Here is a 17,889-nt window from a genome sequence, read left to right on the forward strand (position 1 = left end):
ATATCGTGCATGTGTATGTTTGTCTTTTTTTCTCATAAGTGGACCTCTAGTTTTTAGCTGATTCTCAAAAGAGTCTATGAAACAGAACCCTTTTTTTTTTTCATTTATTCAGCAAATGTTTTTTGAGTACCTGTTATGTCTCAGCAACTCTGCAAGGTCCTGATGATGCTTGAACCACTCTCCTAGTCTGTCTACCACTGTAGATGTACAAGTTGTATGCTTTTTTAAATGCCTAATATAACTCTGTGTGTGTGTGTGTGTACACATGCTTAGGCAGATGCCTTTCTTGGAACATTAAATTCACCATTTTGGCCAAGCTAAAGCAAATACACCGTGGGACATAGATCTGAAATAATATCCACTTCTTTCCTTTCCAAATGAGAGTCTACACTTGAGTGTCTAAAAATAGGTTAACAGGATGGCAGGTAATTGCCTAAAAAAATGATATAGTTGATTTTGTCTCTCATGTGTTTATTTTTGGATCCAGAAATAAATTCTGTAGATCTCATTATTTTGTTTTATTTGGAAAAGGAAGGCTTGTGGGTGTATATTCAATAACCTATGTTACTTTGCAACTAAGACACATTTTCAGCAGTACAAATATATATATATATATATTTTTTTTTTTCTGTTTCTTTCCTATAGACTTCGTCTGAAACCTCAAAGAGAAAATTACCTGAGTGGTTTGCCAAAAATGAGACCTTACCTGATGCCAGCAAGAAATCAACAGCCAAAACTAAAAAGAAGGGTCTTTTTAGTTAAACTGGCAACTGCCAGAGGAATTATGTGTGTCTTGCTGTGTTATAAGAGGGAAGCTGTATTTCGTTTCTGAAAACAGTGGGGAGTAATATTTTTGTTTAAAAATTATTCTAATCTCAAAGTAAAACTCATCTATTTATTGAACAGCTGGTGTCTTAAAACAGCCTTTTGCAATTCACATAAAGTTGAGTCTTCTGAGAGCCTGAGTGAGTACCTCATAGAACAGAATCTTAGTTTCCTACGAGATTGCTTTAAGAAATCATGTTACTGCCCTGTTTTCTAATCTCTTTACTTACTTCAGCAGTATGTTTGGAATATGTAATGTGCGGTGATTTAATATAGATAACAGATTATCAGTTGTAAGTGATTACGTGTGTGATATGTAATATTCCTGTATTACCAAAATTCTGTCTTATAAATGAAGAACGCATAGTTATTTTACAAATTGTTTTTCCTATTGTTAGAAGAAACTCTTATACACATTTTAAAATGATATTAGTGGACCAGACCAGTGAAAATGAAACATGTCGGGTTCTGTGTAGAGGAAAGAATAAAACAAAGGAGACCAATTACGCTAGACAACTATGCACTTTGTATGTTATATACGATTTCTATTATTTTTCAAATAATAATAAAAAGTCCTTAGTACTGAATATTATAAAGATATGTATTTTAAACTTTCATATACTGAATTACCTTGAGCACCTTTAATTTTTGATGATGTCAGAATTTGATTCTAATACCTTTTTATGTAGCACATGTAACTGAAATATACAAAACACATACTGACACTGAATTGGGTAAATCATAGTTGATATAACTTTAAGCAGTTCACCATATGGCATTTAGTTGACTTTTTTATAAATAAAAATAATTGTCATTAATAAAGAAGAAATATATGTTTGCTGTAGAAGAATTAGAAAATCCAGAAAAGTGAAAAAAAAAAAAATCACAAAAGTTCCACTGGTAGGTAATCAGTTAACCCCTTTCATGTATCCTGCCAAGCCTTTTATTTATTGATTGATTGATTTTGGCCGCACTGTGCGGCATGGAGGATCTTAGTTCCCTGACCAGGGATCAAACCCATGCCCCCTGCAGTGGAAGTGCGGAGTCTTAACCACTGGACCGTCAGGGAAGTCCCCTGCCAAGCCTTTTTATATTTACTTCTTTTCTTAGTTTGTTATGAATAATACGTGAATGAATATTCTTTGTAAAGCATTCAAGCTATACTTAAAACATTAAAGTCCCCCATATTCCCGTTTCCCCACATCCCATTACCAGCGCCTTTCCAGAAGGTAACTCCTATTGAATATGTGACGTATCGTTCTCTAGTCATTTCTTCTGCATTTACGTGCCTCTGCATGTGTAGCTACACATACATTCTTGGTGTTTTTAATTTTAATTTTTATATTGAAGTATAGTTGATTTAAAATACTATAATCATTTCAGGTATACAACATAGTGATTCAATATTTTTGTAGATTATACTCCATTTAAAATTATAACATATTGGCTATATTCGTTGTACTGTACAATATGTTCTTGTAGCTTATTTATTTTATATACAGTAGTTTGTACCTTTTAATTCCCTACCCCCATATCTCCCCTCCCCATTATCTTCTCTCTGGTAACCACTAGCTTCTGTATATGTGTGAGTCTCTTTCTGTTTTTTATATTCATTCTTTTTTATTGTTGTTTTTTCTACATATAAGTGATAACATACAATGTTTGTCTTTCTCTGCGTGTCTTATTTCACTGAACATATTACCCTCCAGGTCCGTCCATATTGTTGCAAATGGCAGAATATCATTCTTTTTTATGGCTGAGTAATATTCCAGTGTCACTCTCTGCAGATGACATGATATTTATATATAGAAAATGCCAAAGCCTCCACCAAAAAACTGTTGAAACTGATAAATGAATTCAGTAAAGTTGCCGGATACAAGATTAATATGTAGAAATCTGCTGCTTTTCTATACACTAATCGTGAGCTATCAGAAAGAGAAAGTAAGAAAACAAAAGTTTTAAAGTTGCCCAGAATAAAATAACTAGGAATAAACTTAACCAAGGAGGTGAAACACCTATACTCTGAAACCTAGAAAACATTGATGAAGGAAATTGAAGATGTTACCAAAAATGGAAAGATATCTTATGTTCCTGGATTAGAATGTTAAAATGTCCATACTACCCAAAGCAATCTACAGATTTAATGTAATCCCTATCAAAATACCCATGACATTTTTCTCAGAACTAGGACAAATAATCCTAAAATTTACATGGAAGCACAAAAGATTCTGAATAACCAAAGCAATCCTGAGAAAAAAGAACAAAGCTGGAGGTATCATACTCCCTGACTTCAGACTATACTACAAAGCTACAGTCATCAAAACAGTGCTGTACTAGCACAAAAACAGACACATAGATCAATGGAACAGAATAGAGAGCCCAGAAATAAACCCATGCTCTATGGTCAATTACTCTGCAACAAAGGAGGCAAGAATATACAATGAGGAAAATATAGTCTCTTCAATAAGTAGTGCTGGGAAAACTGGACAGCTACATATAAAAGAGTGAAATTAAAACATTTTCTCACAGCATACATAAAAATAAACTCAAAATGGAATAAAGGCCTAATTGTAAGACCAGGATCCATGAAACTCCTAGAAGAAAACACAGGCAGAACACTCTTTGACATAAATCTTTTTTTTTTTTTTTTGCACAAATGAGATCATGCTGTATTTAATTTTCTGCAACAACCTTTTTCTATTTAATCTATGATGAAGATCTTTGCATGTCAGTATATATATATCGGTCTAGTTTTTTTTTTTTTTTTTGTGGTATGCAGGCCTCTCACCGCCGTGGCCTCTCCCGTTGCAGAGCACAGGCTCTGGACACGTAGGCTCAGCAGCCATGGCTCACGGGCCCAGCCGCTCCGCGGCATGTGGGATCTTCCCGGACCGGGGCACAAACCCGTGTCCCCTGCATCAGCAGGTGGACTCTCAACCACTGCACCACCAGGGAAGCCCTCTAGTTGTTTTTTATAGCTATTTACTATGCTATTTGGTGAATATACTATAATTTATATAATCACTTCCTATTGGTGGTTTTGTCATTTTTCTGTATTTCAGATTGTTTCTAGAAGTACAGTTAGAAGAATTAAGCACAAACATATTATTTGTTACTTACATTTCACTTGAATATATTATGAACATGTTTTTCCATGTCATTAAATAGACTTTCACAGAATCTTTTGGGGGGCTTTTCTATAGTGCAGTGATTCTCCAAGTGTGGTCTGCAGTCCATTAGGAGTCCCTGAGACCCTTCAGGGGATCTGCAGAGGCAAAACTATTTTTATAATACCAAGATGATATAACATTTGCCTTTTGTACTATGTTGAGATTTGCATTGAGGGTGCATAGATGCGGTGAGTAAAACCACTAGCAATTTAGTGCAAATCAAGGCAGTGGCAGCAAATTATTGATTTTATTAATTCTCATTTCTTAAACACATTTTTTCAATATTCATTGCGATAAAATGGCAAATACACATAAAGCATCTGTGCTATATACCGAAGTATGATGGTTGTCTTCTAGAAAAGCACTTGTTTTATTGTTTGAGTTGTGAATTGAACTAGTTGCTTTTTTCCTGTGGAATATCGTTTTTACTGACAAGAATGACTGATAGAAAATATGATTGGTTATTGCTCCTAGGCGGAGGCATAGGCTTCCTAGACCCCCAACTTCTCCATTTTCCATGAGCTCCTTCTGGGTTTTTTTTTTTTTTATCCTCCCTGCCTCCCTCCTCCCCTTGCCTGACACCCTCCCACCAGAGTGTGTTTTGGAAGCTGTGTCATATATATCTGCCTCATCACCAGGTGCAAATAACTGGTACAGAATGACCTCAGAACATTACAGAGTATTTACCATAAGAATATATGGACTAAACTTTAATTTCGTGGATGAAGCATCTTTCTTCAGCAGCCTCAGGCCTCAAGTTTGCCTCAGGTTCATTCTTAAAAACAAGGAATTTCTTTTATTGATTGATTGATTGGCCGGGTTCATTCTTAAAAACAAGGAATTTTCTTCCTTCCTCCCTTCCTTCCTTCCTTCTTTCCCGGGTTCTTTCTTAAAAACGAGGAATTTTATTTATTTATTTATTGGCCGGGTTCATTCTTAAAAACAAGGAATTTTACTTATTTATTTATTGGCCGGGTCGCGACTTACGGGGTCTTAGTTCCCTAACCAGGGATTGAACCCGGGCCAAGGCAGTGTAAGCCCTGAGTCCCAACCACTGGACCGCCAGGGAAATCCCCAAGGAATTTCTTTTAGAGTACTATTCTTAAGCTGTCTCCTCCAAAAATATTAATTACTTTCTCTTCTGTGTTATTTGTCATTGGACCATAGGACCATGATAACAGAGTCAGACAAATCCCTGACATTTATTTAGAATTCAGAAAACTGTGGTCTAGATAGTTAGAAGGAGAAAAGAATAGAGGATTCTTCCTATTCAAAGAGGTTGCTTTAGAATTAACTGAGAGCATGAAAGATCCAGTGGAATGACCTTAAAATCATTTTAGAGCTAACTAGACATTCATCTATCTTATGGGGAGCAAGCAAATGCAAAACCAACAAAAACACTGTAAGAAAGTTAGCTATAGTCTTGATGGGAGCTGCAAACTGAAGTCGTCTCAGCTATCTGAGATGTCCCCATCATTTTGCTTGGGAAGGCAATCCAAAAATCATTGGGATAACATAGTTAACTTCCTTACTGGCTAATAAGCATGTTTAAACCTCAGAAAAGATGAGAAGTAGAATACAGAGTAAACTAAACCTTTGGTTGTAATATTTTAGGGTTAAGGAGTGATAAATACATATTTGATATTGTAAGCATTTGTAATGCTTGAGATATTTTAGCTTATTAGAATAACAGATTATTCTTGTGACTCATTTAAAACGTAGCATTGAAAAATTAGTAATATATGCTTGTTATTTTTAAGTTGAAATCCTACCGTTTGAAACATTATTGGGATATTTAATAACAGTTTTTAAATTTGTTATTGCATAGAAATAGTATCGTCAACAAATTTCCCTTATAAGAGAAAGAAAAAAAATCTAATATTATACTTACTAGTAATACTAAGTTTGATATTAATATCTATTCATTAAACCCAGAGCTTTCATTGTTTTTCAGAAAAATTAATAAAACTTCAGCCTCATGTCCAGCTTCATTTTCTAACTCAATTTAAAAAGGTTATTGAGAAGTATGTACTCATTATGTTTCAGTCAATAAATATTTGCATTTATAGTTTTCAAGACAATATGCTGACTTCATAAAAGATGGAACAAATAGGAGAAGCAGCAGCAATATGGTTCCCATGCTTCAGAGAAGGGAAGGTTTACTCTGTGAAGAATTAATAGAAGAGCATCTCACAAAAGTATTTTCTTACAGGAACCAACATGTTTGTTTTTGTTTTTGTTTTTAATTTTTGGCTGTGCAGTATGGCATGCAGGATCTTAGTTCCCCAACCAGGGATCGAACCCATGCCCCCTGCAGTCCACTTAACCACTGGACCGCCAGGGAAACTTTCCTGGAAACACAACCTTTTTAAAGAAAATATTTATTTCACATACTCAGTAAGATAATAAGAAGAAATGTGTGAAAGACATTTTTCTCTGTAAAGGAAAAAAAAAAAGATCATAGGAAGGGATCATAATGATAGCAATCATAACTAATAATTTATTTAGCATTTGCTGTGTGTCACAACCTGTGCAGTTGACCTTCAGGATAACATGTAGAGTTGGAGTCATGTACTGGCCTGTTTGTGTACACATAATATACATGTCAGGAAGGAGATCACAGTTCATGGATATATAACCAGGTGGGGTTAGAGCTCAAGTGGGACTTTGCCTTTTTTCAAGCGGAACTTTCATTTTTTTTTTTTTCTGACTTTTGACTAAACCTAGAATTGATAACAAAAGATACTAAATGCTACAAATTCTAAATTCAGAGCCCTTCTAGCTATTCGAATTATAGTGTCTTTTTAGCAAAACTGGCACCATCACTTCTCCCTCATTCGCACTTTGCAAAAGAACAGTATTGGGTGAGAGAGAGAACTTGCTTTGCAAGGGAACAGAGGGCAACAAACCTTTCATCCGTTCTTTACTGTGAGGAAGGAGGCTTTTCACTTGGGCCTCCCATCCTTATTTCTAGAAGACTGAAGGTGTTGGAACCAGACACTAGATGAAGGAGTGTGACGATCTCTTTCTGGAAGCTCTGACCTGCTGGTCCAGTGGAGTACCTGATGCTCCTGGGGCCCCGAAATACGGTGGGGCTGAGAATGCAAGGGCCAGCGGGACAGCCTGCCCTCCACCACATGACACAGCAAGAATGTGTGTTTCCCGAGGGAAACTTGGAAGGAGCTGGGTTTAAAGGCCATCCTTATGGTCCCCTCAGAAGAAGGCGACCTGAGGGGTGCATGCATCCCAGCAGCAAGAACACACTTGGCAGGGGTTTGGAGAGGGGTGAACCCCCTTGAACCCTTGGGAGGACCAACGAATAAACCCCAAAGAGAGCCGACATTTGGATAACCTGCCAACAGACTGAGCAACCTCTAGTCAATTAGCCAGAGAAGGAACCACAACCAAAAGAAAGGGAATAAGCAATCCTGCTGGTCAGTGACATGCTTTTGTTTTTCTTCCCTTTCTCCCCACTTTAACTCCAAAAGGTAAGTGCATGGAAGAGGGAGGGGGTGTGAAAGAGACAACTGGAACCACCTGTCTAGTTGGAGGCGGATGTGACGAGAACTTGGAAGCAGACAAGCGATTGAAGACTCAAAAACTGAACTGACACTTTTCTAATGTCCCCAAATGTTAGAAAATTCTGAGATTGGGCTGAGATATAAAGGGGGCCACCACCCAAGGGGAAAAGCGATTTGATACTTGGTAGAAGTTAGAAGAAGTAAAAGTTGATGTTTATACCCCAACATATCCATTCGATATATGTTTGTAGGAGTCTGAAGTTGTAGACAAACACTCCTCATTACTCAGTTAGTGGCTGGGTGTCCAGAGGAAGGCAGTTACCTCCCTATATAGTAGTTGGTGGACACTACTTGCAGAAATCACTGTGGTCTAGCATGTGCCCCTTACTGTGTTTGCTCAGAAATCTGGGGTGTCAACGCCCCAAAGTGGCTCCTTCTTTCAATGGCAGATTCAGCCTCTCATCCAAGTTGACAGAGATGGAAGTAAATATTCCGCAAATACTTATCGAGTACCTCCTATGTTCCTGGCACAGTTCTAGGTGCTGGGGATATAACAGTGACAAAGGAAACAAGTAAAACGTTGTGTCTTGGATGGTGATACGTGATAGGAGAGCAAAGCAGCTTGGAACGGGTAGATGGTGTTTCAGACGGGGTCAGGGAAGGCCTTGCTGAACTTTGGAATTAGCCTGGGTTGACAACTTGTAACTGTGACCTTGAGCAGATCAATCCTCTCTAAGCCTCATTTATCAACGTTATTTTACAGAAGAGGAAGAGTGATTGGAGAATTAAATGAAGTACAGCCTTTATCATAGTTCTAAGCATGCTGTAGGAATAATAAACATTAGCTGTTCTCATTCTTTGCCTATAGGAAGGCTACAGGGGAAGCCACATTACATATAATCAGAAGCTACCTAGTGGTTTGGTCAAAGAAAGGGGAGTTAGGTAATTTTAATATTTAAGGGCACTGGATAGATTGTACCAGAGTAAGTATTTTCATTTAACAAAAGATACAAAAGGGTGGGTATACCAGAAACTTTTAAGAAAATAATTGGAATAATAAAATATTTGGAAGTTGATGAAATACCCTGGTTCATGAATCGGTTATCCAAGGCACGGTCTTAACATTTCTGAATATAAACTTTTAAATTTCCTCAGAGGTTTATTGCAGCTGATTAAGGGTAGGGATATTTAAGCTGGGGAGTGCAGTGTACCCAGAAGAATGAGGAACAAAGAGAAAAGGGGGCTGCTGGAACCCTAAGCCTTAGAGATGTGGGACTTGGCAAGGCCCCTAAACCCCCTTTGTCTTAGTCCCTAATAGGGTCAGTTCATTATTTTTATAGACTCCTTTGAATTATACAGTTTTAAGCACCAAGAACCCCATCCGTTCCTTTCTTTTTGAACCTCTGTCTCATCATTTTCGCACGGGGAGTAACTAAAGGAACATTGACCTCAGTGGTTCAAGAGCACCACCTAGTGCTCACGTTTGGAAATGTCAGGTGATACGGTACACAGGAAAACCAGATATAATTTGCTTCGGTTTTCTCTTCACGTGGTGCTCGGCTAATGTGTCAAGATTCGGAGGGAAAGGAAGAGTTGTTTACTCTGAGCCAGTTTTTATAAGCCAGAGAAAAACTGGGATCTGTTTAGTCACTTATAGAGCAGCCAGAATTTGAATCTAAGTCTGTTCATTAGTTCCTACCTGCAGGGCATGAGATTTACTTACCTGATCTCAAGTGGAAATCTTCCTTTGACCTGTATTGAAAAAAGTGTGTGGCTCCTCACAGTCTAGAAAGGAGCTTCTTAAACTTTCTTTTCTCATCTACCCCGGCCCTCCCCACCACAGAGAACTCAACCCACAGCCTCCTATACAGAATGAGAGCAATGCTTAGTCATCACTTCATGAATCTCATGATTATGTCTAGTTTCCACGCAGATTCTAGGTCTTGAAGGTAGAATTGCACTGTCATAGAGAGCATCTTTGAAGCCTAGGGTACGTATCATTTCCGTCTCCTCTCTCCTACCAACACCAGGAACTGCATCACCCAGCCATTCTCTTTCAAGAACTCTAGATTAATTTCAAATGGCAAGGTGATGGTGGTCGTGGTGGTGGAAGGGCTGGAGGACGACTGCGGAAGTGATTCCAACAGTACAGTAAGATCAGCAACATGGAATTCCAGAGGGATTAGTGAGCGGCTGGGCATAATGGGGGTGAACAAAGTCCGAAATTCCCAGATGACCATCAATTCCCAGAAATGCTCTGGGTTTCCACTGTAACTTTGTAATTAATCAGATGAACTCTGCCCTTCAAAAATGTTACAACCAGATTGTTATATCCTTACTACCTAATCTTGCTATGTACCTTGGCGGGTCTCCTCCATAATTCATATGCCAGGATCCCTGCCTGCTGATCATTCAGTAAGTCTGCTCAGAGTTCTGTCAAGTGAACTGAGGTATTGAATTATAAATAAAATAATGTGTTGCCTGGCTTTAACGATATGAAAAAGGTAACTAATTTTTCAAGTGTGCTAATTCAATATAACATAATAAAGAAAATTGCCTTGCATTTAGAGATATGTGATTTCAGAACCTACCAGTTAGCCTGCTTCCAAAATTTCAATTTCCCTAATGGGGAAGAACATATTTAATTCAGATAGCTCTAACCCTGATTTTGGTGATGAAATGCCCTATTCAGAAGCTACTAGTTTTTTTTTTTAATTGGGGTATAGTTGTTTTACAATGTTGAGTTAGTTTCACCTGTACAGTGAAGAAGAGTTCCCTGTGCTATACAGCAGGTTCTCATTAGTTATCTATTTTATACATATTAGTGTATATATGTCAATCCCAATCTCCCAATTCATCCCACCCCTCCTGTTTCCCCCTCTTGGTGTCCATACGTTTGTTCTCTACATCAGTGGCTCTATTTCTGCCTTGCAAACTGGTTCATCTGTACCATTTTTCTAGATTCCACATATATGCGTTAATATACGATATTTGTTTTTCTCTTTCTTACTTTACTCTGTAATGACAGTCTCTAGGTCCATCGACATCTCTACAAATGACCCTATTTCATACCTTTTTATGGCTGAGTAATATTCCATTGTATATATGTACCACATCAGAAGCCACCAGTTTTATGGGCATTAAAAAAAAATAAACTTATTTATTTATGTATTTTGGGCTGTATCGGGTCTTCGTTGCTGTGCGTGGGCTTTCTCTAGTTGCATCAAATGGGGGCTACTCTTCGTTGTGGTGCGTGGGCTTCTCATTGCGGTGGCTTGCTGCGGAGCACGGGATCTAGGTGTGCAGGTTTCAGTAGTTGTGGCATGCAGGCTCAGTAGTTGTGGTTTGTGGGCTCTAGAGTGCAAGCTCAGTAGTTGTGGCACATGGGCTTAGTTGCTCCATGGCACATGGGATCTTCTCAGACCAGGAATTGAACCCATGTCCCCTGCATTGGCAGGTGGATTCCTAACCACTGTGCCACCAGGGAATTCCTTTATGGGCATTTTTTAAGTCAGGTAAATGATTTGCGATGAGAAACAGAAGTCAAGTCATCTTTATCATTTTTGCTGGGATCCAGTGTTTACTGGGTGTGTGTGTATGTGTGTCTGTGTGTGTTTTCATGCACATGACTATACAATTTCCTATAAATCAAAATCTTGAGACACAGTGAACCAACCATGAATGCCAAACTTGAACCAGTCAGGTTAATTTCCAGAATAATGAATTGAATTGCACCTTCATAACAATTTCTTAAACCCTAAGCCAAACCAACTTTAAACAAACAAAAAAGGTCCTAGTTTGATTTTAAATGTATTTCTTTTTCATTTTCTTTCTCTTCTCCTTTTACCTCCCCCACCTCCCCAATATTTAGTGCCAGAAGACCATGGAATAATATCCATAAAATTCTGAAGGGACGAAATTTTGACCAAAGAATATTATAGCCAATGAAGATGCCCTTCAAATAAAGACTTCTGGCAGGCATTGCCTAACATAAAGCATTCAAGACATGCAATACTCAAGAAAATTTCTTTATCAATGAATCTAGAAAAATAAGTGTTCAATCAAAATAAAGGACATAAGAATAGAGACCTTGTGATAAAATCACTGGTGGGTATCTTGAATCCATTTAAATATAGATCTCACACTAAAACCCATAAGAATCATGGTTACAGAATACCAAGTAAATGATATAAATCTGAACAATGTAAAACAATAATATAACTAAGAAAAATCAAGCAGTTGGAAGAAGGGATATGTGAAAACTTCTTCTTTCATAGCAGAGAGTTAGTCAATTATGTCTAAAATTTTAAAATACAAGAAAAAAGAAAGAATGACTGAAAACTAAGTTTTCCTCAATCTTTTTTCTTATCCTTAGAAGGATATTTTAAGAAACAGTATCTCTTGAGAAGAAAGAACACTGACCTGATTTCACAATTTTCTGTCCGTTAAATTCAAGTGAAATTAAATTCAATACATTTTTAAAAAGTGGTGTGATCCCATTTAAATAAATGTCATTTATTCCATTTTTCCAGTGATGGATACGTATGCACAGACAATTGTCCCCTTTGGGAAAGAGGTGACAGTCTTCTTTTCTAACTCTTTATTTGCAAGGGTTTCCATGGAGCCAACTGGACAGCTTTGAAATGTGTTCCCCACACCTGGGAGACACAGAGGACTGGGGTCTGACAGCTGCATGGGAATTCCAGAGGGTGGGAGAAGGACTCAAAGCTGCTCTGGTGTCAGAGCTGGGAGAGGTGCTTGCTGTACTGGGAGCAGCCTTCTCCCCTAGAGTTTGACTAAAGGATGTGTGATTGTTTCCTGTGGATACATGTGGACCAAGCGGGAGAGATGCCTGGTGTGGGGTCTTTTGGGGGCCTGTGGTGTAGGGTGGACTGACAGAGTGAGGAAAACTCAGCACGAGGAGGCTGGTAGTGCACCTCTGGATGCCCAAGGGTTGAAGGTGTTGCCAGGGAGCTTTCTGGGGTCATGGGAAATTCAGGGACCTTCTGATGAGCCCATGGAAAGTACCACCACAATCCATGTGTAATTAACAGCCAGACCCCTCTGGAAATATGAGTCAAGCAAGAACCTCGCTTGACTGCCACCCACTTTTGGCCCCGGAGGGGTTAGACTGTAGCTTCCCCATAGGAGAGGAAGTAGTTAGGAGACAGTAAAGGGCACAAGAAACACACACCCGCTTCCCCACTTCTGATCTGAAGGCAGCAAAATGTGAGGGAGGGAGAAAATGTATGGCTAAGTCAAGTTCTGGGACTTTTACTGTTAATATGCGACTAGGTATTTTAACTTTTGAATTGAAGCTATTTTTATGACTAAAAGTAACTGAAGGATATTTTATTATCTGTCAGGAGTTCAGAAAAGTTGATAGCTTCAAGATGGCGGAGGAATAAGATGTGGAGATCACCTTCCTCCCCACAAATACATCAAAAATACATCTACATGTGGAACTCCTACACAACACCTACTGAATGCTGGCAGAAGACCTCAGACTTCTCAAAAGGCAAGAAACTTGCCACATACCTGGCTGGGTGGCTGACAGAGTCTTGGTGCTCCAGCCGGGTGTCAGCCCTGAGCTTCTGAGGTGGGAGAGCCGAGTTGAGGACATTGGTCCACCAGAGACCTCCCGGCCCCAGGTAATATCAAATGGCGAAAGCTCTCTCAGAGATCTCCATCTCTACTCTAAGACCCAACTCCACTCAATGACCAGCAAGCTACAGTGCTGGACACCCTATGCCAAACAACTAGCAAGACAGGAACACAACCCCACCCATTAGCAGAGAGGCTGCCTAAAATCATAATAAGTTCACAGACACCCCAAACACACTACCGGACACAGTCCTGCCCACCAGAAAGATAAGATCCAGCCTCATCCACCAGAACACAGGCACCAGTCCCATCCACCAGGAAGCCTACACAACCCACTGAACCAACCTTAGCCACCTGGGGCAGACATTAAAAGCAACAGGAAGTATGAACCTGCAGCCTGCTGAAAGGAGACCCCAAACACAGTAAGTTAGGCAAAATGAGAAGACAGAGAAATACACAGCAGATGAAGGAGCAAGGTAAAAACCCACCAGACCAAACAAATGAAGAGGAAATAGGCAGTCTACCTAAAAAAGAATTCAGAGTAATGATAGTAAAGATGACCGCAAATCCTGGAAATAGAATGGAGAAAATACAAGAAACGTTTAACAAGGACCTTGAAGAACTAAAGAGCAAACAAACAATAATGAACAACACAATAAATGAAATTAAAAATTCTCTAGAAGAAATCAATAGCAGAATAACTGAGGCAGAAGAGCGGATAAGTGACCTGGAAGATAAAATATTGGAAATAACTATCAAAGAGAAGAATAAAGAAAAAATAATGAAAAGAATTGAGGACAGTCTCAGAGTCCTCTGGGACAATATTAAATGCACAAACATTCGAATTATAGGGGTCCCAGAAGAAGAAGAGAAAAAGAAAGGGACTGAGAAAATATTTGAAGAGACTATAGTTGAAAACTTCCCTAATATGGAAAAGGAAATAGTCAATCAAGTCCAGGAAGTACAGCGAGTCCCATACAGGATAAATCCAAGGAGAAACATGCCCAGACACATGTAACTCAAACTATCAAAAATTAAATACAAAGAAAAAATATTAAAAACAGCAAGGGAAAAGCAACAAATAACATACAAGGGAATCCCCATAAGGTTAACAGCTGATCTCTCAGCAGACACTCTGCAAGCCAGAAGGGAGTGGCAGGGCATATTTAAAGTGATGAAAGAGAAAAACCTACAACCAAGCTTACTCTACCCAGCAAGGATCTCATTCAGATTTGATGGAGAAATTAAAACCTTTACAGACAAGCAAAAGCTAAAAGAATTCAGCACCACCAAACCAGCTTTACAACAAATCCTAAAGAAACTTCTCTAGGCAGGAAACACAAGAGAAGGAAAAGACCTACAATAACAAACCCAAAACAATTAAGAAAACGGTAATAGGAACACACATATCGATAACTACCTTAAATGTAAATGGATTAAATGCTCCAACCAAAAGATATACGCTGGCTGAATGGATACAAAAACAAGACCTGTATATATGCTGTCTACGAGAGACCCACTTCAGACCTAAGGACACATACAGACTGAAAGTGAGGGGATGGAAAAAGATATTCCATGCAAATGGAAATCAAAAGAAAGCTGGAGTAGCAATTCTCATATCAGACAAAATAGACTTTAAAATAAAGACTATTACAAAAGACAAAGAAGGACACTACATAATGAATAAGGGATCAATCCAAGAAGAAGATATAACAATTGTAAATATTTATGCACCCAACATAGGAGCAACTCAATACTTAAGGCAAATGCTAACAGCCATAAAAGGGGAAATCGACAGTAACACAATCATAGTAGGGGACTTTAACACCCCACTTTCACCAATGGATAGATCATCCAAAATGAAAATAAATAAGGAAACACAAGCTTTAAATGATACATTAAACAATATGGACTTAATTGACATTTGTAGGACATTCCATGCAAAAACAACAGAATACACTTTCTTCTCAAGTGCTCATGGAACATTCTCCAGGATAGATCATATCTTGGGTCACAAATCAAGCCTTGGTAAATTTAAGAAAATTGAAATCGTATCAAGTATCTTTTCTGACCATAATTCTATAAGACTAGATATCAATTACGGGAAAAAATCTGTAAAAAATACAAACACATGGAGGCTAAACAATACACTACTAAATAACCAAGAGATCACTGAAGAAATCAAAGAGGAAATCAAAAAATACCTAGAAACAAATGACAACGAAAACACGATGACCCAAAACCTATGGGATGCAGCAAAAGCAGTTCTAAGAGGGAAGTTTATAGCAATACAAACCTACCTCAAGAAACAAGAAACATCTCAAATAAACAACTAACTTTACACCTAAAGCAATTAGAGAAAGAAGAACAAAAAAACCCCCAAAGTTAGCAGAAGGAAAGAAATCATAAAGATCAGATCAGAAAGAAATGAAAAAGAAATGAAGGAAACAATAGTTAAGATCAATAAAACTAAAAGCTGTTTTTTTGAGAAGATAAACAAAATTGATAAACCACTAGCCAGACTCATCAAGAAAAAAAGGGAGGGCTTCCCTGGTGGCGCAGTGGTTGAGAGTCCGCCTGCCGATGCAGGGGACACGGGTTCGTGCCCCGGTCCGGGAAGATCCCACATGCCGCAGAGCGGCTGGGCCCGTGAGCCATGGCCGCTGAGCCTGCGCGTCTGGAGCCTGTGCTCCGCAATGGGAGAGGCCACAACAGTGAGAGGCCCATGTACCGAAAAAAAAAAAAAAAAAAAAAAAAAGATAAAAGGGAGAAGACTCAAATCAATAGAATTAGAAATGAAAAAGGAGAAGTAACAACTGACACTGTAGAGATACAAAAGATCATGCGAGATTACTACAAGCAACTATATGCCAATAAAATGGACAGTCTGGAAGAAATGGACAAATTATTATAAAAGCACAACTTCCCGAGACTGAACCAGGAAGAAATAGAAAATATAAAAAGACCAATCACAAGCACTGAAATTGACACTGTGATCAAAAATCTTCCAACAAACAAAAGCCCAGGGCCAGATGGCTTCAAAGGCGAATTCTATCAACCACTTAGAGAAGAGCTAATACCTATCCTTCTCAAAATCTTCCAGAGGGAGGAACACTTCCCAACTCATTATATGAAGCCACCATCACCCTGATACCAAAACCAGAAAAAGATGTCACAAAGAAAGAAAACTACAGGCCAATATCACTGATGAACATAGATGCAAAAATCCTCAACAAAATACTAGCAAACAGAATCCTACAGCACACTGAAAGGATCATCCACCATGATCAAGTGGGGTTTATCCCAGGAATGCAAGGATTCTTCAATATACGCAAATCAATCAATGTGATAAACTACAGTAACAAATTGAAGGAGAAAAACCATATGATCATCTCAATGGATGCAGAATGCTTTCAACAAAATTCAACACCCATTTATGATAAAACTCTCCAGAAAGTAGGCATAGAGGGAACTTACCTAAACATAATAAAGGCCATATATGACAAACCCACAGCTAACATCATTCTCAATGGTGAAAAACTGAAACCATTTCCACTAAGATCAGGAACAAGACAAGGTTGTCCACTCTCACCACTATTATTCAACATAGTTTTGGAAGTTTTAGCCACAGCAGTCAAAGAAGAAAAATAAATAAAAGGAATCCAAATCAGAAAAGAAGAAGTAAAACTGTCACTGTTTGCAGATGACATGATACTATACATAGAGATTCCCAAAGATGCTACCAGAAAACTACTAGAGCTAATCAGTGAATTTGGTAAAGTAGCAGGATATAAAATTAATGCACAGAAATCTCTAGCATTCCTATACACTAATGATGAAAAATCTGAAAGAGAAATTAAGGAAACACTCCCATTTACCATTGCAACAAAAAGAATAAAATACCTAGGAATAAACCTGCATAAGGAGACAAAAGACTTGTATGCAGAAAACTATAAGACACTGATGAAAGAAGTTAAAGATAATACAGACAGAGAGATATACCATGTTCTTGGACTGGAAGAATCAACATTGTGAAAATGACTCTACTACCCAATGCAATCTACAGATTCAATGCAATCCCTATCAAACTACCACTGGTATTTTTCACAGAACTAGAAGAAAAAATTTCACAATTTGTATGGAAACACAAAAGACCTCGAATAGCCAAATCAATCTTGAGAAAGAAAAATGGAGCAGGAGGAATCAGGCTCTGTGCCTTCAGACTATACTACAAATCTACAGTAATCAAGACAGTATGGGACTGGCACAAAAACAGAAATATAGATCAATGTAACAGGATAGAAAGCCCAGAGGTAAACCCATACACATATGGTCACCTTATCTTTGATAAAGGAGGCAAGAATATACAATAGAGAAAAGACAGCCTCTTCAATAAGTGGTGCTGGGAAAACTGGACAGCTACATGTAAAAGAATGAAATTAGAACACTCCTTAACACCATACACAAAAATAAACTCAAAATGGATTAAAGACCTAAATGTAAGGCCAGACATTCTAAAACTCTTAGAGGAAAACATAGGCAGAACACTCTTTGACATAAATCACAGCAAGATCCTTTTTGACCCACCTCCTAGAGAAATGGAAATAAAAACAAAAATAAACAAATGGGACCTAATGAAACTTAAAAGCTTTTGCACAGCAAAGGAAACCGTAAACAAGACAAAAAGACAACCCTCAGAATGGGAGAAAATGTTTGCAAACGACAAAGGATTAATCTCCAAAATATACAAGCAGCTCATGCAGCTCAAT

The 17,889-nt window shown here is 38.3% G+C and overlaps 1 protein-coding gene across 7 annotated transcripts in view; it reads left to right on the forward strand.

The window, feature by feature from the left end:
- Positions 1 to 10,688, forward strand: part of WRN (WRN RecQ like helicase) — a 148,380-nt gene extending 137,692 nt beyond the window's left edge. For all 7 annotated transcript variants that reach the window (XM_019921475.3, XM_033848716.2, XM_073798581.1 and 4 more), the window contains one exon: positions 646 to 10,688. In XM_019921475.3, the coding sequence (XP_019777034.1) occupies positions 646 to 762 (117 nt within the window). In that variant the 3' untranslated portion in view covers positions 763 to 10,688. The remainder of the gene's footprint in view (positions 1 to 645) is intronic.
- Positions 10,689 to 17,889: the final 7,201 nt, after the last annotated feature.

Source organism: Tursiops truncatus, chromosome 21 (assembly GCF_011762595.2).
Source record: "Tursiops truncatus isolate mTurTru1 chromosome 21, mTurTru1.mat.Y, whole genome shotgun sequence".
NCBI classification, from domain to species: domain Eukaryota; kingdom Metazoa; phylum Chordata; class Mammalia; order Artiodactyla; family Delphinidae; genus Tursiops; species Tursiops truncatus.